Raw genomic sequence first — 25315 nt, 5'->3', positions numbered from 1 at the left:
TCTGCTTCAGAAGATGAATCTGCTGTGCTTCAGGTACAAGAAGTTCCAGGGTAAGTTAACCACCCTTTGCCATCTCTTCGGTAGTGCCTTTTCCTCCCCTGTACCTGTCCACAAATGTATATGCAGCTAAGCCTCGCCACTCTACAATAACCTTGCCTTTAACTCTGAGATAAGGTTTCCAACAACAGCTGCATTTCCCAGTTCACAAAATACAGATCCCTTGGGAATCTCCTCTGATGTTGGTCAATAGGTCACCATACTGCCTTCTAAAAATGCTATTATCTTATTTTCTCAGCATTTTTGCCTAATACTTCGTCACCAGAAGCATGTGCGTGTTCTGTGCTCCTTTGGAGCTACTGTAAGCTCATGCTTTGTCAATAAAGAACAAAACTACCAGCCATTTGTCCTCCTTGGGCTGAGTGTGCTCAGGACAACAGGGAACTTCACATCCCATTTGTTTTCATTGGGGGAAGACGCCTTACAATTCTGGCCTGCGTGGAACTGTGTGCATCCAGGGATGCTTGCAAGTTCTTCAGTCAACAAAATAAGAAAAACGCTGAACGTCAGCCTGCCAAAATCATCTTGGGCTGATAAAATGAGAGGACTAGAGAGCAGAAATGGAAAACAAGTGTTGCACATACCCAGAGTTTGTCTAGAAGCTAAAGGACTTGGGCAATATGAGCTCAAATTGATGCTTAGATGTAAAGGCCCTAGAAGTAGTTGTGTCACTGCGCCTCAGTTTGCTGTTGCTTAAAAGGTGGTTGTGATGACAAGCAAGCTGGAGAATAGGCCACTTTGGGGCATTAAAGTGCTATAGAAATGGTGAATCGAAACGCCACAGAAAAAAGTTACGCACCTGTTTAATATGGTATTAGTGGCCATGTGTTCCATTGGCAGTGACACATTGGCTATGATACATAGACATGCAAACAAGTGGCATGGATTTTGAAAAAAATAAAAACCTGAAACTGTCTAAGGTAGCCTTGGGCAGTTAATGAAAGAATGGAATGATGGAGGGGGTTGAGATTACACTCGCACATTAATCTGTCTTTTTTAAAGGTGTTGTGTTGTTTCTGTACCCAGCAAAGATGTATGGTTCACATTGAAACCGTGCAACTTGTGACCTATTTGTAGAGTTGCCAAGCAGAATGTTGGATGAATGTCCCAGCAGCCTGCGGCAGTGGGGCCGGGGCAAGGTAAGGCCAGTGGAGACAACTGTGACCCCTTCTAAACATTTTCCTTGATACAATATCTTTTCAGGGCTTATAGTAATTGCAGCTGAACAATTAAGGCAAGATTTCATGCATATTTACCAGGCAGTGAGACCCACTGAACACAAAGTAAATTCGCACAACAGCAGATGGTATGCTTGCTATATAAACCAATAATTGACTTTGATTTTAGCACATGCTGTGAAATATTGCACCGTATGCTTCAAGATTCACAACATTTTAGAGGTATTGTATCATGGGGATATAATGCAGCTTTTTGTTTTGCCATCGTAACCAGTTCTGTAGTAATAGTTCAACGGTTTGGTGCAGAACCAAAGGAGTTAATAGTAATTCATCTGAATGCACTGGAAAGCTCTTAGTGACATCAGCACTATTAGACATCCCAGCAAGCCTAACGTCCCTTGAGACTATTGTTATAATTTATTACTAGAAAGACAGGAGCAATTAAGGACAGAGTGCTGTGTTTCTAAAGGAACAAAGGAATGGGAAAGGTTAGTCATAGCTCTCAGCAGTGAGGTCAAAAGGGAGCAGTCTGCAATGCACTGATGCACTGAGTCAACATGTCAGGTAGTACATTGAATCCAGTGGCCATATGGCGGCTTTCCTTTTCAGGTGGAAAGGAGGACAGGCTCTTCCTTTCCCTTTGGCATTTATGCAGAAATCTCTCATCTGAATGTCCTTTGTGTGCAGTACTGTTTTACCTTCATGCACAGAGTATTGAGTTGTTTTTGCCACGCTGGTGGCAGGAGACAAGAAACCCAGAAGAATGTAAAGGGAAATCTTTTGTGGGACTTTCTCTGTTTGGTGGCGCTGTGGGTTAAACCACAGAGCCTAGGACTTGCCGATCAGAAGGTTGGCGGTTCGAATCCCCGCGACAGGGTAAGCTCCCGTTGCCCGGTCCCTGCTCCTGCCAACCTAGCAGTTCAAAAGCACATCAAAGTGCAAGTAGATAAATAGGTACCACTCCAGCGGGAAGGTAAACAGTGTTTCCGTGTGCTGCTCTGGTTCACCAAAAGCGGTTTAGTCATGCTGGCCACATGACCCGGAAGCTGTACGCCGGCTCCCTCTGCCAATAAAGCGAGATGAGCGCCACAACCCCAGAGTCGGCCACGACTAGACCTAATGGTCAGGGGTCCCTTTACCTTTACCTTTAAGTGGCCCACACCAACTAGGCTCAGTGATTGTAGCTGATGACCGAATCCATCCCTCCAGATCTTGGGATTCCAACTCCCTTCATCCCTGATCATTTGCTAGAACAACTGATGAGAGAGTCCAGCAACATCTGGGTAGCCATAGGTTCTCCACTCCACCCCTGGATTTTAATCTGTTAGAACTATTTGGCATGGTGGCTCCTGTTAGAAGATGGATCGATGTGTCATCTTGAGCCAATAATGAGGCTATAGGTTTTGATGGCACCTGAGTGACATTTTATCATAATTAAGAGTGCAGTGATGGATTAAAGGTTTTCTCTAGAGCTCCATAACGTTTTGATCATAACTTCCCATTCCTGTTCATTCTTAACACAGATTTGAATTAGAACAAGGGTCATCAAGCTGTCTTCATAAATTCAAAGGGGGTGAGGGACAGCTCTGGAGCTAGCCTTTTATTTTTATATAGCAGCAGTCACAGGTTGCTTGCTGGCTCCTAGTCGAATCCAGATTTTTCACCTATTTTCCATAATGCCTAGGCCTTCTTAGAGAAATGGAGTTTATTTTGGGGGCGGGGAGGAAGAAGCCACCCTTATCTGCAAATAAATCTCATGTAACATCTGCTCTCACAAACTCTGGTTTCAGTAGAGTTTAAGAGCATCTCACACTCCTCACTAGCTCTTGGCTTTTAATCTAATTCATACAGACATTAGTATAGAACCCTGCTTCACAATAACATTTTTGTACACGAAGATACCTTTGCAGAGGAGAATAAAAGTTGAATGTAATGTTGAACTGTACAATTATTTTTGCAACATAAATATATCAATTAGTATGATTGACTCCTAATTTTCCTGGGTGCAACTATTTTCCTTTGGAAAAACTAATCTCTGAAGTCATCTTTAATATAGAAGCAAATAAATATTTATCCCCAAATGCAAGCTTTACAGCAAGGAATAAGCAAGCAAATAAAAATAACTCAGATGAAATATTACTCGTCCCTCCCAGGCCTACAGCCATATAATTCTATTCTGAACATATGAACACACAGATTCTGATGTTCATTTTATGGTATGTTTGGCTTGTATACTCTCGTTCCGTCTCTTTCCACATTAGGTACGTGTGCTTTGGGAAAGGACACAACAGAGGGAGCTATTGCTTTCCTTTTGTAATCTCTAGATTTCTGGTTGAGTTACAGAGACTTCTTTGTTTCATTCTTTCAGATGTTGGGCACTGTCTTGTGCATCAAGTGTTCATGTTGCATCTCCCCTCCCCATGTTTTAAACTTTGTCAGAATAATGTGGCCACTTACTTTTACTTCAACAGCAGTGTCAGAATTATTTCCATCCTAGAGGTGCATTATTAATCTCACATGAGGCAGGAGCACACTACGAAACCTGTAAAAGCACCACATTATCTTCACATCCTCTTTAGTTATACCTAAACTGCTGTTGCTTTTAGGTGAAAGGATACCACCCCATTTACATATCCCATTGTCTTCCCCTTGCTGCTCCTAAGGAGCCTGCTGATGATCTCTTGACCAAATGTCTCAAGATTCCTGAAGCTGAATGTTCTGCCATGGACTAACAGCAATGTTGGTGATAATCACGTTTTCACCAAGGCATCAGCTTAAAAGAATCATACCATCTTTAAATTTGGGATTTGGCAAAGAAATAGGACGGTCTTCTTAGGGTTTTATTAATAATAATATTAACATGCACCTCTGAGAACAGAGCCTGCCAGTTTTTATCACTGGGCTCTGTTGCGTGTTCTTAACAGATGGTAATTAACCTGAACATGCAGACTAAACACAGGCTAGTTTTACTTTTCCCAGTAGAATTGTAAAAAGTAGCCTGACAGATTAGAACAGGCAGGAAACTGACTGTTCTCTAAAATGGCATTAAATTTAAATGTCCCTTAAATGCCCCCTTGAAAGCAGCAGTGCCTGTTAGTTCCTTCTCTTACAACTTCATTGGGGTGTATGTATCTATATTTAATAATATTCTACACAAATTAATGATCGCCCACATGTTTATAAGCATGCTCCACGCAGCCAGCATAACATTTAGAACAGTGCTTTATGCACAAATTCCATGTTGCCCAGCCAGTAATATCATACATGCAATGCTTTGAGAGCAGCAATGCTAGTTTATTTTAAAGGTGAACCAACGTATATCCTGGATCTTTGGCAAGTTGAGAGAAGGCTATATCGAACCTTACAGGAGAGGAAGTGAGATGTAATGGAGGGGTGAGCAGTGAGAATCCATCAAGGAGAATTCTGCAGAAATTCACAGGAAGGGAAAATGGCAAGTGCCAAGAAAGGGTTACTTGGGGACAAAGAAGCTTGCCTCGATAAAGTGGTCCAATACTGATCTGTGCGTCAGTATGACTTGTCCCTATACAGTCTTTCTGTTTTTGACGTTTTGTTCCTAGCATTTCAGTGTCCCCAGTCTCAACAGGACTTTTGGATGGCAAAACAACAATGGGCAAGGAACATGTGCTTTGGACTAAACACATTTCCTTAATTAAAAAGACACGCTCCGCGCTGTTCTTCGGTGCTACATCCTGTGCATCCTCGCTATTCATCAAATCATGCCCCTCTTCCTTGACTTGATAAGTCTCTCCTTCAGACCTCCTGAGTCATCAGTGGCTTTGCTGGCTCAAGGCTTTCCTTTGAGCCAAGAGTCATCAAGGCTCAGTTCCAGAGCCTGTTTCCAGCGCCAGACTTCTTCCACCAAGGACATACTCGGTAGTAATAAAAATAGTTACTTGGAGCATGTACAGAGCATATTTCATGCCCAGTGGCTAGAAGGAATTAGCACACATGTAGTATCTTAAGTGAAAGGATATTATGCTTTGTCCTTGAGCCATTTATTATACTGTGTGCATGGGGAGGTGTGTGTATTAAAATTTCCCTCTCAAAAAGAGAGGATATAATCCTGAAGTACAGATATTTCTGCAAATATCAAGTTACATTACAATACCTAATAACTTGAACCATGATTATATTATAAATTAAGCATATTCTTCACATCTTCTGCATGGTCTCCCAGCTTACCCAGACAGCTACAGGGGGGCTAGCCGAGTTTTTTTGCACCGGGGGGAGCCTCCAGAGAGGTGCCACTGAGGCTCCCAGCCTCTGTGTGTGTGTACACAAATGTGCGTGAGGGGGTGCCAAAATGGGTCTTTGACCCAGGTGAAATAAAGCCTAGTTAGGCCCCTGCATACACATATAAGATCCAATCTAGTTGCCATTGTACAGTGGTACCTCAGGTTAGAACTTAATTCGTTCCAGAGGTCTGTTCTTAACCTGAAACTGTTCTTAACCTGAGGTACCACTTTAGCTAATGCGGCCTCCCGCTGCTGCCGTGCAATTTCTGTTTTCATCCTGAAGCAAAGTTCTTAACCAGAGGTACTATTTCTGGGTTAGCAGAGTCTGTAACCTGAAGCGTCTGTAACCTGAAGCGTCTGTAACCCAAGATACCACTGTAATTTGTTTTAAAATGTATTAATCCTGTATTTTATATTGCTGGAACCCACCTGAGGACCTTCTGGTGAAGGGCAGGTAATAAGACTATTCCTCATCCATGGATGGCTGAAAGGCTCTGTGCTCTTCACACACACAGCCTTTTTGCTGTTAAACACAAGTCCTACCCACTCTCCATAACTGGGAGCATTACACCACATCTCGTTTGGAAATGACTTTTCCTTTATCATTGTGAATCCTTCACAAGGTAAAAGGTGACATATATTGCCCTTTCGTGGGCCTGACAAAAGTCCTGTGCCCAAGAGCAGTATTGGGCAGATGGCCATGGATGTAAATGGGAAGAACTGACGGAACAGTTTTTAGAACACTGAGTCCTCCTGAGTCACTGTGTTCTCATTTGCTGATTAATAGTAGGATTTAAATATATATATATATCAGGAAACCCTTAAATACGTGACAGCCATTCTTAGTGGCTGCATATGGGTGACGAGCCAACGGCACATTAGCGACTGTGAGTGATGAATGAGAATAGGGTCCTTTCTCTGCTCTTAAAAAGGGAGGCAGGAGAGGGTATTGGGCATTGTGCTCTAAGTGTCAAGCTACCACACTGCTGTTGGTTAGCTGTATACATGAATGTCTTCTGAATGTTTGTCCACAATTGGAGGCAGTTTCAAGGTGGCATGACCAGCCTGCTGGCACTGCGTCCCATGCTGCCGGGGGTGCCAAAACAAGGCTGCAGAATGGAGCGTGAGAGGTGGGGGACAGATTTTAGCGTTGCACAGTGTGTCACTGAAATTTGAGATCCCGTAAAATATGTGGGAGGAAATGATTAATAATAGGACCCACAAAGGGGAGGATGGAATTCCAGTCGATTCCTTGGGATCTTGTTTTTATTATTTATGTTTGAGTGAGAGCTGGACCATAAAGAAGGCTGACTGCCGAAGAATGATGCTTTTGAACTATGGTGCTGGAGGAGACTCTTGAGAGTCCCATGGACTGCAAGAAGATCAAACCCATTCTGAAGGAAATCAGCCCTGAGTGCTCACTGGAAGGACAGATCCTGAAGCTGAGGCTCCAATACTTTGGCCACCTCATGAGAAGAGAAGACTCCCTGGAAAAGACCCTGATGTTGGGAAAGATGGAGGGCACAAGGAGAAGGGGACGGCAGAGGACAAGATGGTTGGATAGTGTTCTCAAAGCTACCAGCATGAGTTTGACTAAACTGCGAGAGGCAGTGAGAGACAGGAGTGCCTGGCGTGCTCTGGTCCATGGGGTCATGAAGAGTCGGACACTACTAAACGACTAAACAACAACACATCTCTGTAAAACTTTAAGTTGAAAAAGCAAAAATTTAAATTAATTTTTTTAAAATAAATTTGAGAGCCCAACTTCTGTCACTTCTGCAATCTCCTTTTCCACCATTTTTAGTTAAGGCCCAATATAGATGTTGCACACCAGACATGGTTAACACCCTCCCTGTTAAAAAGGAAGAAGGATTTAAGACGTTGCAGCCCTCAGAAAATTGGTGCTGGAGAAAGAGTCAAATGCCCCAATAAGCTTCTTGAAGCTATGAGGGCAACAGCTTGAGGGGATATGTGTGCTCTGAACCCAATTCTTTTCCTTTGCAGAAACCTCATTTTTATACTAGTGAATACCACAACCCCAGCTGGCTCATTAATCTTTTCCTACTTCTCTCTGTGGCACAGTTCTGGCCTCCCCTCAACCTGTCTCTTTTAAAACCTGCAGCTCTACTCAGCTTACATTCCCTAGAGGCAGACAGACTACATAGCATCCACCAAATCTTAGTACACAAACGGAGGAAAGTTTGCTGTCTAACCCTCTGACAGTACCATATCTCCTTGCCAGTGACACCCTGGTCACTTTCTCTCCAAGCTCTCAAAAAGTATTATGCCCACTTTCTAGGCTATATGTAACTCCTGCAATTTGCTGCTCAGAGCCAGTGGTTTTTTCTCCTCCTGACTATGCATATTTACTGTCTCTCCCACTTACCCCTTTTTCATACTCCTTTTAAATTATTCTCTTTGGGAAGGGAGAAAAAGGAAGAAAGAGGCATGAGATCTCATTCACAAGTTGGACCCTCAAATTTCAACACAAGGCAGAGTTTGGAAAGTTTGCATGTGAAGGTTTGCTTACTGCAGAACACAAATGTAGCTTAGAACATACAGTACTTGGTAGCAGTGATAGTAGTAAAGACCTCTTTACTGTCACCACCATATCTGCTCAAAGTCATCCAGCATACCATTATTTTAATAGTTAGAGAGCTAATTCAACCCAGGGTCAGTTGCCAGAGAACCCTTGCAAGCTTAATGTGCTGTGTCTGCTGACAAGAATTGCTCACTTCCAATCTGACATATATTGCTTTTTGTCACATAGTCTAGGGTAGAGTGTTAAAGCTATGGTTGAATTATGGTGCTGGAGGAAACTCTTGAGAGTCCCATGGACTGCAAGAAGATCAAACCTATCCATTCTTAAGGAAATCAGCCCTGAGTGCTCAATGGAAGGACAGATCATGAAGCTGAGGCTCCAATACTTTGGCCACCTCATGAGAAGAGAAGACTCCCTGGAAAAGACCCTGATGTTGAGAAAGATGGAGGGCACAAGGAGAAGGGGACGGCAGAGGACAAGATGGTTGGACAATGTTCTCGAAGCTACCAGCATGAGTTTGACCAAACTGCGGGAGGCAGTGGAAGACAGAAGTGCCTGGAGTGCTCTGGTCCATGGGGTCACGAAGAGTCGGACGCAACTAAACGACTAAACAACAACAACTAGGGTAGAGTGGTCCAGGACATTGTCTTACCAACTGATCAGCTTCAGTTATATTGTTACCTGTCAGTGTACAGAGTGCTTTACATAGGGAGATGTTCCCTATCCCCTGATGGCTCAACCCTTACCCTGCTTGGCTTATTAGATCTAACAGGGCAAGACTGCCTTGTTCTTTTCATTTCGATTTGCTTCTTTCAGTGGGGGCCATGTTTAATCTATACTGAAAGAACCAGTGCTGCAGTGACTGTTCTTGGAGATAGCTTGCACAGACAGCAGCACAACCAATTTGTTTCAGCCAGTTCTGCTTTCTAAGAACAGCAGATTTACCAGAACTGAAGAGATTAACCAGAGCTAAAAATGCCAATAAAAGAGCATTGCAGAATAGTGGCTGGCTTTGGACCAGATTTGGCTCACAGGCTGCCTGTTGCCCAACACTGCCTGTTTGATTAGCAGACCCTTTTTGTGATAGTTTACTACGCTGGTTAAGAATGGAATACTCAGGGTGGTATAGTGATGATTGAATCACTATGTATTTTTGTCCTATAGGGCGTATCAATTTCACAAATGTTCTCTTATTATACTTGCAAATGTGCTCTCACAGATGAGTTGCTTCCGCCTGCCTTCAACATAACATTTACCCTACAAAACGCAACTGCAAATAATAAAAGGTAGGTTAGAAACTGGAGTGAAAGGAGCAATTTTATTTACTCAGTGCAAAGCTGTCCTTGCTAAAATTGAGTGTAAAAGTTCCTCTATAGCTAATTCTGCAGAATATGGCTGTGCAAATATCTCTAACACCAGCCCACATTTCAGAAGTTACATTTGTAGATAAAAAGGACTGCACACTTATCTTGCCCTCAGGGAAAACTGAAGGAACATGTTTAGCCCGAAGAAACAAAGATTAAGTGGAGGGAGGAGGGCAGGAGATGGGCCAATATCTAAAAGATTATCAGAAAGAAATAATAGAGGAGAGGGCTAATAACAGTAGGTTTAAATAACAGGAGGGAGGCTTAGAAAAGACAGGTTTAATTGATGTCTATAAAACAAGGATAGCTATGTGCATCACCAAATAGAAATATTTTTTGTCTGCTAATGTTTCTTCCACGCTAGATATATTGTGTGGAACACTTACAACTTTTCTTCCTGTAGTGATTCGGTTTTGGAAATATTATCCAGTTTCCCCAGCAAATCTCACAGCAATGCATTGCTGGCTTGAAAAAGCAATCTTCTTCTTTCTCATCCAGCAGCCCAGCAAACATGATAATTATTTATTGCCGTTGACATAATGGAAGATCACTGCTTGACAGGCACCTATTGGATCATGCCTGTATCACAAAGAGCAACATCCGCCCACATCATTTTGTGCTTAATTTGCCATCCCCCCCCCCTTTCCTGGGCATGCTGTCATATTCCTTATATTCTCAGACCCATTGATTCATCTAGTCCCAGTATGTCTACACCAGGGGGCAGCAAACTTTTTCAGCAGGGGGCTGGTCCACTGTCCCTCAGACCTTGGGGGGGGGGGCAGACTATATTTTGGAAAAAAAATAATGAATGAATTCCTATGCCCCACAAATAGCCCAGAGATGCATTTTAAATAAAAGCACACATTCTACTCATGTAAAAACACACTAATTCCTGGACTGTCCGCGGGTCGGATTTAGAAGGTGATTGGGCCGGATCCGGCCCCCAGGCCTTAGTTTGCCTACCCATGGTCTACTCTACACTAACTGCAGTAGCTTTTCAGGAAGAAGGCTTTCCTAGCTTTACTCAGTCAGGCCAGGAGTTGGGACTGTTTGTGCACAACAGCACAAAAGGATGGCTGAACGATGACTGATGCGAACATAGGAAATGGCCTTATGCCCGCTGTCAGGCATTGCCCATGTCGCCCCATCTTGGCTACTTTAACCACCAGCAGATCTCCAGGATCTCAAGCAGCAGTGGGTCTCTCCCAAGAGTTACTACCTAACCCTTTTGGCTGAAGACAACAGCGTCTGACTCCAAGGCTGTCTCCATGCCAAGCATATGCTATTATACCACCAAGCTATTGCCACCCGCTCCTTTTTCCAGCCCATGTGCAGGAGGAAGCCTTCATCCATGTCTGTGTTGTGAGCTCTTAATATGCTTTACACTTAAGGCTGGAGTGCCATGCATTTCTTTAAAGAGACAATAGCACTATTTCTTGTAATGGATGGGGGCAGGGAGAGCATGGATTTGGAAGAATATATATATATACACACTCCCAGGAAAAGACCCTGATGTTGGGAAAGATGGAGGGCACAAGGAGAAGGGGATGACAGAGGACGAGATGCTTGGACAGTGTTCTTGAAGCTACCAGCATGAGTTTGACCAAACTGCGGGAGGCAGTGAAAGACAGGAGTGCCTGGCGTGCTCTGGTCCATGGGGTCGCGAAGAGCTGGACACAACTAAACGACTAAACAACAACATATATATGTGTGTGTGTGTGTGTGTGTGTGTGTGTGTGTGTATAATGTAGGTAGCATCACTGGCATTCATGCATTTTATTCCTGTGCTCAGGTGGCATTCAACCTTAAAGGATAATTTTAAGAAAGGCTCAGAAAATGGCAGAGCGCGAGTGTGTACAATTGTCCCCTGTTTTTATGCGCCCAATCTGCCAGACGCTAAGTGCTCTTGCAGAGCCACTAATGGGGCTTGCACACCCATGGAACCTCATTTCTCACGGCCGTCGTGACACTGTCGGATGGAATTATTGATTCCCCCACCCCTTGTATAAAAATACTGTAGCTGAAGGATGGAGAACATGCACTCTCCCTGTCACAGAGAGGAGGACCTTTGAATCGATTAGGCTGCAATACTAAATGTTCACCTGCGAGTAAGCCCTAACAAATTTGACAGGACTTCTGAGTAGTCATGGTTAGGACTTGTGCTGTTAATAGTTGGAATCGCTGTCAAATTTTGCCCAAAAAAGGTGAAATATCCCAAGCAAATTTGGATGGTCCTGCTCGGCCAAGATGCCAAAAAAAAGTGAAACATCCAAAGAAAATTTGGATGGTCCTGCACGGCCAAGATGACTGAATAATTTTGAGGGAGGAAAGGCAGAAAGAGTCTCACTCTGCTCACTTTCCAGGGCAGAGGGGCATAGCTATCAACTTTTCCCTTTTCTTGCGAGGAATCCTGTTCGGAATAAGGGAATTTCCCTTAAAAAAAAGTGAAACGTTGACAGCTATGGAGAGGGATGAAATATCGCCTGCATTTGTAACCAGGAGGTGCAAAGAATTTGAAGGTTTTTCAGGGAAGTGGCACTAAGTTTTCTTCTCAAGCGGGAATTTCTCTGGAGGGTTTCAGCTATGGATTTCTCTCTCTGTGTGTGTGTTTTAATTTTGAAAACGAAATAGAACAAAAACAAAAACCGCAGTTTGGGAACGAGATTGGGAAGAAGGCGCCTGTCCTTTGTAGAGAAGGAGCGCAAGGTACTCACTGACACGTGATGCGATGCAAGAAATCCATCCGCCGCCGGCGGGAAAGAGCCAATAAAGCGGTGAGTTTGGCGCGCGAGAGCTTCCCAAGGATGCGGCCGCCGGCGAGGCAAGGTCCCGAAGTAGCGGCGGAGGGCGCCTGTTGCAGTGACTGACAGACGCACAGACAGCCTCCTCAGCTGCTTCCCCCTCTCATTCGTCCACCCGTCTGTCTGTCCCCAACTGACGGGGGCTCCTCCGGCGCGCCTCACTTCTCGCCTCACTTGAAGCTCAGCGCCCGAGGGAGACGCACGCACGCCTGGAGAGCGCGCCTGGGGCCATGGACAGCTCCTGGGAAGAGCGCGGGAACCTCACGGTCCCCTCAGGCAGCGGGAGCGAGAGCCCCGTCCCCAGCCCTGCTGCGTCGTGGGCGCCCACGGCCGGCTTGGCGCCCCGGGAAGACAGCGGCTCTGCGTCTTTCTGGAACACCCCTTTGAACCAGGCTCTGAGCGTCTTCGTGGCGCTGGCTCTCTTCGTGGCCATGCTGGGCTTGGGCTGCACGGTGGAGCTGAGCCAGCTGGGCGCGCAGCTGAGGCGGCCCCTGGGCTTGCTGCTGGCGCTGCTGTGCCAGTTCGGGCTCATGCCCTTGGTGGCTTTCCTGATGGCGCTGGTCTTCGCCCTCGACGAGGTGGCAGCCGTCACCGTCCTGCTGTGCGGGTGCTGCCCCGGGGGGAACCTCTCCAACATCATGTCGCTCCTGGTCAACGGGGACATGAACCTCAGGTACCCGAAGGGGAAGGGAAGAAGGGAGGGCGAAGCTGGAGGCTGGGTGGGGGTCCGCTGGGCACGAAGAGCCAAACGGGCTAGTAACAATACTACTGCTAATACTACTACTACTACTACTACTACTAATAATAATAATAATAATAATTTATTATTTATACCCTGCCCTCCCCAAGACCAGGCTCAGGGCGGCTAACAACCAATAATAAAACCAAGTTGATTAAAATACAACAACAATAATAATAACAACAACAACAATAACAATAACAATGCTGCTGCTGCTACTACTACTACTAATACAAATAAATAAATACATACAGAAATCTTATTATTTATACCCCACCCATCTCTGGGGCAGCGAACGCCCCCCCTAGGGAAAAGGGTGACAGCGAGACTGAGGGCATTTCTCCTGCAGGAAGAAGAGGGGAGGAGAGAGATTGTGGGTGCTTCTGTCTGAAATCAGTTATTTTCGCTTTAACGCACTGTCTAAAGTTGCATTGTTTCCTGGCAGAGTTCCAACTCCATTCACATTGGGACGGCGAGCAGACATTCAACAGGTTAGCGCCCTCCTCTCCCCCCCCCCACAATGGAAGCCAAATCCACCCGTAAAATATCTTATCCGTCACAGCACCTGCTCAAGGCACGGAGGTCCTGCGAGGAAAAGGAGCGGAGAGATGAGATGTAAAACTCCCGAGTCAGATGAGTTGTTATGTATGCCCTGTTCCCAGAGGGTGGGGCAAAGAGGCAAGTGCCACTGAGCAAGTGCAGAGTGCCTGCACTGGAGTTATCTGCCTTTCCTAATGGAAGTTTCACCCGTCGCTGCATCTCAGAGAACCTGTCATTGTGCCATGGGTGTGGTTGAGTCCACTGAACACATTCTTTTGACTTGCCCTTCTTATGCAGAGCTTAGACAAAATTTTATAGACCCACTCCTATGTCAATCTAGCTTCCTACCCGGAGAAAACTTGCTGAATAACGTCACTAGAGCTATACCTTCCTTGGTGGCCAAATTTCTTTTTTTTAGCTTTTAAGCGTCGCAAGACTATAATTGACCGTATTGATATGGGGCTATCTGTTTAGCCCATTTTAGTGTTGGCTAAGTTCTAAAATCTTCCTGGAGTTTTTAACTGTGTACTGACAAATGTATTTTTTTACTGACTGACGGTTGAATAAAATGATTGATTGATTAATGGAAGTTTCACCCGTCGCTGCATCTCCAGCCTGATAAAAGATGCACCTGTTGAATGTCTGCCTGTTACACACCTGTGAAAAGTGCAGGGGCTCTGCCAGGAATCACCCACAGACCTGTGCATTTGGGCTTGGGGAACAACTTTCCCTGCAGGCTTTAATCCCCACCAGCTGTTTCTATGAATTAAGAATTAATTTGGGGGGGGGGAGGCAAGACAGGGCTATGGGGTACAGCCAGACAATGTGGGCAGCCTTCTCCTTTTGCACAGTACATCTTTTTGTAAGCCGCTAAGCTCTTGCTTCTCTCCCTGCTTTCCGAGACCCTCTAGTTTCACTTGCAAGCCGGCACAAAGAGGAGAGAGAGCTGTGCTGCCAGTGTGCGCTGTGAACCTTGATAGCCAGACACGCCCTGCAGGCAGCAGTGCTGGAAAACAGCGTTTGGGGTGTCCGTGGGGAGGAAGTTTTTAACGATGGGGAGGGAGGGGAGAAAAGTGTGGACTGTGGGGAAGAGAGATAATGTGTTTAAGTAAAGCCTGCACTGGACAGATGAGAGACAGCCGCATATCATGCCATGGCGAGAACAGTGCATTGGGAAGGGTGCCTTTCTCTTTCAAAACTACCAGCTTCTGCTTCTGCAACACACACACAAAGTGTAAAAGGCAGAAATCACCCATATAAAATTAGCAGCCGAGCAGGAGGTTCCCACTGACAGTATGAGGTTGGAAAGACCAAAGGGAAGAGGCTTCTGCAATAAAATGTGCCGTCTGAGCAGCCCGTGGAAAGTGAATGGGGCGGTGGAAGGAACTTCAGTACATCACGTACCTTTCCCTCTGGGAACTCTGTTTTTTCTCGTCTCTGGCAGTATAATCATGACCACGTCATCTACGTTGCTTGCTCTGGTCTTGATGCCTCTTTGCCTGTGGATCTACAGCCGAGCCTGGATCAACACCCCGTTAGTGCGCCTATTGCCCCTGGGCGCCGTCACCATGACCTTATGCAGCACTCTGCTCCCCATCGGCATTGGGGTCTTCATCCGATACAGGTTCACCAGGGTGGCAGACATCCTGCTGAAGGTAAGCCAGGCCCCAGATGCCCACCTTTACAGGGGATACAGGGAGGAGCCTTAATTCAGGCACTGACTACAGTTCCATCTAGCTAGAACCAAGAGCAGTGGTGTAGAGTGTTGAAGTATAGGGCCACGGAGACCTGGGTTCAAATCCCCAATTAGCCCCAAAGCTCGCTTGGTGACTGCCTCTCAGCCTACTCTTTCTCACAAGGATGTTGAGATAAAAAAAAATTAGGAGGAATATACCACTTCCAGCTCCTTGGAGCTAAAGTGGTATATATGAATGTAAGAATGCAATTTCAACAAAGAAATTAAAGTGTTGCTCCAGTGAGGCAGTGGGAGGGCATATATGTCCTGAAGGCACAGGACCCCTTTACATTATTTGCCGAGTGCCATGTTTGCTTTCTAAGTGAAGAACTACTCTAGCAGGGCTGCCGGTATCTGAGGTCTTGCAGAGTTGTCAAAGAAGGCAACGCTAGACTAGAGGGACCAACAGTGTAAACTGCAACCAATGATCCCCCGTCCAGTATTGCGAGATGAAATCCTGCCTTGAGAGCATTTGTTTTGTTTTGTTACAGAATTTACACAGAAGGAATTCACACACAGTAGTCCTCCTACGACATTGCCATATGCATAGTAGTAAACCCTATTTCTAAATTTCAGCTGCTTGCAGTTTTCTTTCTGGGAAAATAGAAGTGGCTTGTGACATAAAACGTGTTTTTTTGCCATTGTGGTGCATTTTTCTTCTTCTTTTTTTGGCCCAGTATAAAAAGGGTGGGGTAAAATAAATGCCCCATAGCATTTTCCAACAACACACATGGTTTTCTCAGGGGCATTTTACCACCCCAAGATACACTGGAATTTGATTTGGAGTAGCAAAAGGTACCGTTTCAGTAAAAATAAATAAATAAATTGGTAGCAGATGAAGGCCACACTAGTAATTTGCAATTTATCATGAATATTTATTTATTTTTAATTATTTAAGAATCACAGACAACCATTGCTCTCTAGGCGATTTAACAACAGATTTAAATATAGAATAACATACATCATAAAAACAGTAGAGTATTAAACGTGACTAGATAAAATTGGCTTTCTAGAAATGTTTACTTAAATAAAAATGTCCTTATGGCACATAGGCGTCACACAATGCCATCATCTGCCTCACCTTCACTGAATGTTCCATATTGCAGGGGTTACTGAGCTGGGTACAAATATATTTGATTTCTGAGGTACAAGGTACTTCTGAAAACTCAGTTCCTTATGAAAATAATAATAATAATTTATTATTTATACCCCGCCCATCTGGCTGAGTTTCCCCAGCCACTCTGGGCGGCTCCCAATCAAGTGTTAAAAACAGTACAGCATTAAGTATTAAAAACTTCCCTGATATCAGTGAGCTAGTTGGCCAACTGAGAGTGAAGCACTCTGATTCCAAGTTGTTTAGGCCTTTGTACACTAGTACCAAAACCTTGAACATGGCCTGGTAGCATACAGGCAGGGAGTGCAGTTCCTGGAGCACAGGTGTTATATACTGTCAGAAAGCTACCAGGCCTGAACCATGACTGAGATGTGCTCAGATGATCAGTTTTCTCCAGCAATTCCTGCAACTGATCCACCATGACCATCCATTTTTGTTTTAAAAATGCTTTTGCATTAATTACATAGATTGCTTGTGCACCTCTGCATAATTAGAATGGGGAGGTGGTGAGAGAACCCTTAATTATTCTATACTGGGGTAAGTTTTTTTTTAGCATTTCTCGCCCCAAAGCATGTGGTATATGAGCTTGTTAAGAGCGCCCATTAATTCTCTAGCTATGTTGCAGTCTTGCTGCCTTATATTGTTATGGCATTTCAATGAACTCTACTGTATATTTTGTTTTAGTGTATCATTCATTGCTTCGGGGGGCCTTGGGCAAAAAACAAAACAAAAATCAGTATATAAATAAATTGGAATAAATAATAAATTGAAACAGAACAAGCAGTTCTACTGTTAATCCTGCTAGTTCTGTCTGTGATCACCAAATATACACCATTTATTTATATAACAGCACCAATACACATTCTTATACTTTGGCAAATGAAGCAGTCTTATGTGTCTTTTGTTTTAACAGATTCCGTGCTTCCCTTGATGCTTGAAATATATTTTAAATAACCTGTATGCTTACTGATATAGTAATATGTAATGAAGAGCAGCGGTCCTCCAAAATCCTACTCTATCTAATCCAATGCTTTCTTTGCTAGGTTTCATTGTGGTCCCTCCTGGTATCCCTGGTGATCCTTTTCATTCTAACCGGTACCATGTTGGGACCTGAACTGCTGGCTACTATCCCTGCTACTGTCTATGTAGTAGCTGTGCTGATGCCCTTGGGTGGCTATGGCTGTGGTTATGGCATAGCAACCTTATTTCACTTGCCACCTCACTGCAAGAGGACAGTGTCACTGGAGACCGGCTGCCAAAACGTACAGCTCTGCACCGCTATACTCAAACTGACCTTCCCTCCGGAGCTTATTGGGAGCATGTACATGTTCCCCTTGCTCTACGCTCTCTTCCAGGCTGCAGAAGCTGGTCTGTTTGTATTGGCCTATAAGGTGTATGGCAAGGATTCCTACAAACAAGAGCCTCTAGTAGGGGAAGAAGAAGAAGATACGAACATTTCCTACAAAAAACTGAAGGAAGAGGAAATGCCAGATACTTCCTATGGCACTGTGACTGCCGAGGGCCATGCCTCAGTGCTCATGGAACCGATGCAGACTGCCCTCTAGAGGAAGGGAGGACCTGAACTGGAAATCCTGTTGTGGGATCATGTAGCAAACTGTTCAGTCAAAGCGGGAGGCAGGGAGATGATGGCACAAAGCAGTTGCTGTAATCTTGATTCCCTCAGCATATATGGTTTGTAAAAAATGCCAATATTTTTGTCCACAAATAGCAAGTCACCTGTGACCACCTCCTCAGCTACCACAAAGAATCAATATGAGCCATCACAATAAAGTATGCTGAAATGCAAGCAAGCAGGAAGGCTGCATGCTGAAGAGAGGGGTTTTATAAGGTAATTTTAAAGACTAGTATGAGAGGGAGGGAAGAGAAGAACAGGGGGATTAATGCTGATAGTATTTGTTCTTGTGTAACTGAATGTCACCAACAATTGCTGTTTAAAAGCTTTGTGTCTGTTTTACATTATTCAGCTTCTGTGTATGTGGAAAGGTTGAACTCATGTTGTATATTTACCACTGATTAAATTTCTTCTGAAGATACCAAGCCATTAAGAGGACTTATGAGACACTGTCTGCTTCATCTAGTTGATATCAAAGCTGTCACTCTTTTCACAGACAGAAGAGGAACAAGATCTCCCTCCCACTAAGCGAAAGAGAAACTCTATTTCGAATGAGTGGGGGCCTTTTTAAAATCCGAATGCTCCTTGGCATTATTAACCCTTCAGAGTAGATACCTGGGAGCAAAAATCTGCAATCTGTTTTAACAAAGGAGCTGGACCCGTGATGCAGATCTATTGTAACCATTCTCTAAGATGCCAAGTAAGGGTATTTTTTAGCCCTTTAACCAGAGAAGCCAGGAACTGAATTCTGTTCTGTTTGAATGCAAAGCATACATCACTATTTCTGTAGGTCATGTGGACTTGCTTGGGAATCAAAGCTAGGATTTCATTGGTTCACCAAGGTTGTAATCCCAAACGTATTTACCAGAAAGTAAGTTCTACTGAATTTAGTGGGATTTACTCAATTAACTATGTTTAGTATTAGACTAAATGGGAACGTATTATGTGTATATTGTAAAATACTACTAAAGTCTGAAACGCCATATCATTAAAGTTTGTGGGACCACTTCAGAGGTAACCAAGGTAAAATAAATCACATGTGGGATGTGGCCTAGCAGTGAGATTAAGAAATAATATACAGTACAGTGGTACCTCGGGTTACATATGCTTCAGGTTACATACGCTTCAGGTTACAGACTCCGCTAACCCATAAATAGTATCTCGGGTTAAGAACTTTGCTTCAGGATGAGAATGAAAATCATGCTCCGGCGGCGCAGCGGCAGCAGGAGGCCCCATTAGCTAAAGTGGTGCTTCAGGTTAAGAACAGTTTCAGATTAAGAACGGACCTCCGGAACGAATTAAGTACTTAACCTGAGGCACCACTGTACTTGGTATACATATAGCTCAATCCAGTACAGTGGTATCTCGCAAGATGAATGCCTCGCAAGACAAAAAAACTCGCTAGACGAAAGGGTTTTTGGTTTTTTGAGTTGCTTCGCAAGACGATTTTCCCTATGGGCTTGCTTCGCAAGATGGAAACGTCCTTTTTCTTAACACCGTTAATACAGTTGTGACTTGACTTCGAGGAGCAACTCATAGAACGTGGTGTGGTAGCCTTTTTTTAGGTTTTTAAAGACTTTGGTGATTTTTGAAGCTTTTCCAAAACTTTCCCGACACTGTGCTTCGCAAGACGGAAAAAATTGCAAGACGACAAAACTCGCGGAACGAATTAATTTCGTCTTGCGAGGCACCACTGTACATGCCCATTCAGAAATAAACCCATTGAGTTTCAGTCAGTTTACTCCCAGATAAGTGAATGCAGGGTTGTAGCCCTGAATGGTTTGAACGGCACTGATTTCAAAGTACGGTAACTTTCTCATTTATTTGCAGACCTTTAGTACATTTACTGAGAAGTAAATTCTGCCGAGTTCAGTTGTTCTTACTTCCATGTAAATGGGCCTAGGATTACAGCCTAATTAAGCTTACTGTCCCCTTTCAATGCGTTTTTGTAGACCATATGGGAATTTTAACACAGGGCGTTTAATCATTTCTGCTACTTTCTATTATTATTTGTATAAGACATCAGAAAACCGGTTAACAGCCGAGTCCTCTGCATGTTTACTTGGGAGAAAACCCTACAGCGTTCGGCGGTGTTCATTCCGCAGTGAGGCTGCAATCCTGCCGACACTCCTGGGAAGAACGCGCCGCTAAATCGAGGGGCCTTTTGTTGCAGAGTAAACCACCTGCTGCTGCAACAACACAGCGGGCCGCGCGCGTGCATGCATGCATGCTTCCTCCAAGGAAAACACCCGACGTTAATTGGCGCTTGCTCCAAAGTAAGCTCTCATAGGCTTGCAAAGCTCGCTCCACGAGACCCGCACAGCTGTGCCGAGTGACTCTCATTTGGGTCTCCCGGGAGAGGAGCCTCGCTTCGAGGCGGCCCGCCCAGCGGGCTATTTAAGCCTCGTCCGTGATGAACGCAGCCCGGGGCAATGGCCGCTTTGGTGGACGACGCTATGGAGAGCTACTCGTCGTACCCTTCCTACAACCCTTACTCCTACCGCTACCCGAGAGGCAAAGGCGGGCAGGGTCCTTGGAGGCAGCGGGGCGGCTACTTCTCCGGTTATGGCGAGACGGCGGCGGTGGCGGCCGCGGCGGCCGAGTACTTCGACAACTACCAGCGGGCGCAGCTGAAAGCCATCCTGTCCCAGGTGAACCCCAACCTGACTCCCCGCCTGCGCAAGGCCAACACCAAGGAGGTGGGCGTGCAAGTCAACCCGCGCCAGGACGCCTCGGTGCAGTGCTCGCTCGGGCCGCGGCCGCTCTTCTTGCGCCGCCGCGCCGTCGAGCAGGAGCAAGGCAGCCCCGTCAGCGGCGGCTGCCGCTCCGTGCGCTTCCCCAGGACCATCGCCGTCTACTCGCCCGTGGCTCCGCGGCGCCTCACCACTTTCCTGGAGGAAGCCGAGCCGCCCGACGGCCCCGTCGCGGCCTCGACGCCGCCGCCGAAAGCCGACGAGGCGCGCGCCGGCGGGGAGAAGGCTGAGGGCCCCGCCGACCTGCAGGAGGAGCAGCGGCCGCAGCGCCCCAAGGGCCCAGCGCCCGAGGGCGGCCTGGAACAGCCGGAGAAGCCTCGGGAGGACGGCGAGGGGGCGCCGCCCCAGCCAGAGGAGAAGCGGGGAGACGAGGCTGCGGAGAAGCCCTCGGAGGGGCCTCGGGAGGAAAGCAAGGCCCGCGTGCGCTTCCAGGTGGGTCCCTCGGCGGCTGCCCTCGCCTCAGCTTCCCGCCTGTTTCTTGCTTGTTCAGGAGACTCGCTCTTCCTTATTTCCCGTGTGCGCCAGCGGAGGGTTGGGTTTTCTTCTTAATAATAATAATACTAAGGATGCTAATGTTTAAGTTAAATTTTATAAGAACTGTGATTTGGAAAACCGTTAAAAGGACATGCAATGAAATTCAACCAAGGGGAAGCGAGGAAGTCAATTAACAAAGTTAAAAAGTGTAATTTAGTAAGCCTTTTAATAAGGCTATGAGTTATGTTTGTTTTATGTGTTTGTTTATAATGTTGAGAAAACATTTTTTTTAACAATAAAATAAAATAAAATAAATTTTTTTATTAATTATACCTGCCCACCTGGTTGGGTTTCCCCAGCCATTCTGGGCGGCTCCCAGCAGAACACTAAAAACACCATAAAACATTAAATATAAAAACTTCCCTAAACAGGGTTGCTTTATTTTATTTTATTTTTTGCTGCGCTTCAGTGAAAGTCTCAGGGTGGCAGTCAAGAATATGGTGAAAACACGTTTATTTATTCCTTGAATTTTTATACCGCCCTATAACCGCAGGCCTATGTGCAGAACAATAAAACAAAGCAGGAAGGCATAAAAATGGACAAAGGAAGGCATAAAAAAGGACATAAAAATTCAGCTGAGTGGATGAAACTTAACCAGCCCCTTCTGCCCTATGGTGTCTGGGGCTCCTGTGGGAGTCCTTATTTGTGGGGTGGTAGTTAGTCTGCTTAGGCCAGGCTTGGCCAAATTGTGTAGCGGGAACAAGCCCTACTTTCCTGAATGAAGAATAGAGCTATCCTTCCGCTCTTGTAAGTGAAAACTTGAGTTTTAGAGAGCCTAAGGGCCCAACAACAGGTTGTGCATTTTTGTACATAACTCTTCTTGGACATGTTTGCTTAAAACCAGAAGCAGCCTCTGGGGGGCTTTAAAGTCTGGGCAAAAGTTTACACTGTAGGAGCCAACGCCAAAGGGCCTTTCTCTCTCTCCCCCCCCCCCAATAAAAAATATTTGAGGGTGTCAGCCCCCCCCCCCAAGGTTGATGGGCATTGCCATTCAAATGGTGTCATGTGATTGATTATATGGGTTGGGGTTTATCTGCCTCCCCAATATTTTATTCAAGTTGCCCCCCTCCCCCGTGTGGCAGGATGAAATTAACCATTTCCCTCTCCCAAGCTGGGACTTGTTGTGGGGGGCGGGGAGTTACCTGCAGGTGCTTTCAGGTTGAAAAAAATGCACAAGGCTGTATGCTATACATCAATTTTACTCTTGTAAGACTTGTACAAGTTGGGCACCTGCACTGTCCGTTTTGGCATGAGGCTGATTGTGAAGTGCTTCATTGGGCAAAGGCAAGCTGTCCTAGGCTCTTCATGCAGGCATAACGAGAATCCTTGGGTATCTGATTCAGAAGAGCAGAGGAATTACCTGCCTATGGCAAAGGGAGCAAAGTTGAATATTGGCGTAGAGTAGACCCAGTGGTGTTGGTTTTGTAGGAGCTTTTTGTACTTTGTGGGTTGTTGGCTTGGGCCAGTGGTGGGGAACCTGTGACTCTCCAGATGTTCCTGAGCACAGGTAATGCTGGCTGCGACTGGTGGGAGATCAAAACATCTGGAGGGCCACATGGTACCCACCCCTGACTTTTTACAGTTGCTCATGTGCAAGAAGGAGCACAGAAATGCAGTTAATTGAAAGAATCCCTTCATAGTTCTTTGTGGCTGGGCTCTGAGCCTCATGCATTATTGTGTATGGAGAAACTAGACTAGCCGGGAGACATAGGATTGTGGGGAGACCCAAAAGTTCCATTTAGTACACTCTCCCTGCTTCTGCATACCAAGCTGCATCCCCACTACTCCTCTGGTGTGGATTGGCCCACCACATCCTGAGAACATGTAGATGGAATGGAGAGCAGAAATGACTGGTTTGTTTTCCCCTTTGCAGAAACTTGTTTCAAGCTGTGACACCCTGTCTTCCTGTGGTGAGCAATCAAAGTGGCTGGCAGTAGTTTATCAAGACAATTCCAAAAAGCCTAAAATGCAGCCTGTGCAATCAAAATGGCAGAAGACACGTGTACCAAAAAGCAGTGTCCAAGAAGCTCACTGAACGCAAGTCTTTGCTTGTGTTCCAGTGGGTGGAAATGGAGCCAAATATCTCTGGGAAGGCTATTCCAGTTTCTGGGCACTGTAGGAATAAAAATGGGGGTGAGAGGGCCTGCCTGCTTGCTATTTCTTAGGGTGGGGAAGTTGGAGCAGGCCTTAGGCAGTTTTATGTGAAAGAAGCTGGTCTTTAAGATACTCTTACAAACAAATGAAACAACAAATAAATTGGTTTCCAACTTAAATTGTATAAAATTGGAGTAATGTGACTTGATCTACTGCCTTTAGTCAGAATCCTGGTAGCTGTAGTTTGAACAACCTGAAGATGATTTCAGAAGCTCCAGACAGGCTCATTAGAAGTGTATTACAGTAAGTAACCTAGAGGTGATTAGGGTATGGAAGACGCAGACCAGGTCTGGCTGAGTTAATGAATAGGAAGCTCAGTTCATAGAACTACCTACATTGCTATGGGGCACTGACACTCTTCACCTCCTAGTGAAATAATAGTGTTGCTTTATTTAAGAGTGTGAAGAAAATATTGCAGGGAGAAGATTGGCCAGTTCTTACCCTCAATATAGAAGGTATTGAAGAGAGACGAAACTCTCTGGTCTTAGACTGAAAGTGTTGCTTAAGCTGGAGATTAGTTGGTTACTGTTCTTCAAGGCAGTGTTAGAAACTCATAAGCTAGGTGCCAAATGGCTCCTTAAACCAGGGTTAGTCACCAAACCGAAATGTCTAGTTGCCATTTTTGGGCCAGAAAGCTGAAAAATGGTATTTTTCAATACAACTTTTTGGTTCCTGAAATTCATTCCGATTGTGCAGATAAAATACAATGCAATGGATAGAATTATAGAGGATGGGTTATGAAAAGTCATAATCCAGTGATCCCCAGGCATGCACCTATGGGTGGTGGAGACGTGATACTCCCTCCTGATACCTGGGCATCTTCACTTGGTCACAAGTGGCCGATAGCTGGGTGCAAAATGTGCCTGGTGAATTTTGAACACTGCCTCAAGCAATTAGAATAAGATCCATTATTTGATTATTGATGTAAACCTCCAGAATGTATTTTGTATAGTTAAGTTTCTACCTTCTGTCTTCAACACATTGTGTTTTGTTTTATTTTATTGCTGTGGCTAGTGGTTGGTGCAAATAAAGATTATTCTGATTCTTCAAGCTTGTGAGGGAAGCTGCTGCCAGTTGCTCTTAAGGCGCACAAGGTCAGGGCTTGCAACAGGCTGCTCAACTTGAGATGTCAGTTCCCTTACTTTTTGGTTTATGCTCTCTAGTTCCTAGAGCAGAAGTATGGCTATTACCACTGCAAGGACTGCAACATCCGCTGGGAGAGTGCCTATGTATGGTGTGTGCAGGGCACAAACAAGGTGAGTATTGTCACTAGAGCAGTGGAGGGTGGTGGTCTTGTCCTTTGGTAAGGACTTGCCTTCATGCTTTTCTCCTTCTCCCCACCCACCCTCAGGTTTATTTTAGGCAGTTCTGCCGAACTTGCCAGAAATCCTACAATCCCTACCGTGTGGAGGATATCACCTGCCAAGTAAGCAACTCTTAGGAGGCCAATGAAGGCAAAATACTTTCCAAACATACTGTTTTCAGGCATTAGATATCTCTCTGTCTCTGTCTCTTCTACTGCTTGTATTTGGATAGCCATACTGCAGTATAGAATACTTGTGCCCCTGTGAAAAACAGGTGTGCTTATATAGAATCAGGATGCAGCATCTTGCTCAGTTGGCCCTTGCCGATCCCCTATCAGATTTTGAGATGTGCACTTAGTCATGAAGAGCATGAAAACCCTCTAAACTCACTAGAACAGCATTTATTGTTTAATGTGTACATTCTGCACAGCACATGCACATTCTGTACTTGAGTATGTAGATTTAATTGGTTCTCTTTCCTGTGCAAGATCAGTTCTCACTAGTGGTGATACCTGAATTTAATGATAATTTAATTACCCTTCAACTTTGTTTACATCCGGATGGCTAATAGGAAGGATAAGTAAATTGGAAGGATGGGGGAAATTAATTGT

General features: G+C 45.1%; 2 protein-coding genes across 4 annotated transcripts in view; both read left to right on the top strand.

Annotated features, from left to right (window-relative positions):
- The first annotated feature begins 12127 nt into the window (after positions 1-12127).
- Positions 12128-19015, top strand: SLC10A4 (solute carrier family 10 member 4). Its single transcript, XM_081208990.1, has 3 exons — positions 12128-12871; positions 14922-15132; positions 17370-19015. Exons 1-3 carry the CDS (start codon positions 12429-12431, stop codon positions 17889-17891), a joined length of 1176 nt encoding a protein of 391 aa, XP_081065116.1. The 5' UTR covers positions 12128-12428; the 3' UTR covers positions 17892-19015.
- A 707-nt stretch (positions 19016-19722) lies between these two features.
- The window catches only part of ZAR1 (zygote arrest 1), a 33896-nt gene continuing 28303 nt past the window's right edge, over positions 19723-25315 (top strand). The window contains exons 1-3 of one of the 3 annotated variants that reach the window (XM_081209031.1): positions 19723-21144; positions 24564-24656; positions 24752-24826. In XM_081209031.1, the coding sequence (XP_081065157.1) occupies positions 20392-21144; positions 24564-24656; positions 24752-24826 (921 nt within the window). In that variant the 5' untranslated portion in view covers positions 19723-20391. The remainder of the gene's footprint in view (positions 21145-24563; positions 24657-24751; positions 24827-25315) is intronic. The other 2 variants (XM_081209032.1, XM_081209030.1) reach the window with 2 other exon arrangements.

This window comes from Podarcis bocagei, assembly GCF_964188305.1.
Source record: "Podarcis bocagei genome assembly, chromosome: 9".
Classification (NCBI taxonomy): domain Eukaryota; kingdom Metazoa; phylum Chordata; class Lepidosauria; order Squamata; family Lacertidae; genus Podarcis; species Podarcis bocagei.
This window is presented reverse-complemented; position numbering and strand designations above follow the sequence as displayed.

Coding starts and splice junctions, on each gene's coding strand:
- SLC10A4 (XM_081208990.1), top strand. CDS start 12,429: ATGGACAGCTCCTGGGAAGAGCGCGGGAACCTCACGGTCCCCTCAGGC. Junction 12,872..14,921: donor AACGGGGACATGAACCTCAG/GTACCCGAAGGG, acceptor CGTCTCTGGCAG/TATAATCATGACCACGTCAT. Junction 15,133..17,369: donor TGGCAGACATCCTGCTGAAG/GTAAGCCAGGCC, acceptor TTTCTTTGCTAG/GTTTCATTGTGGTCCCTCCT.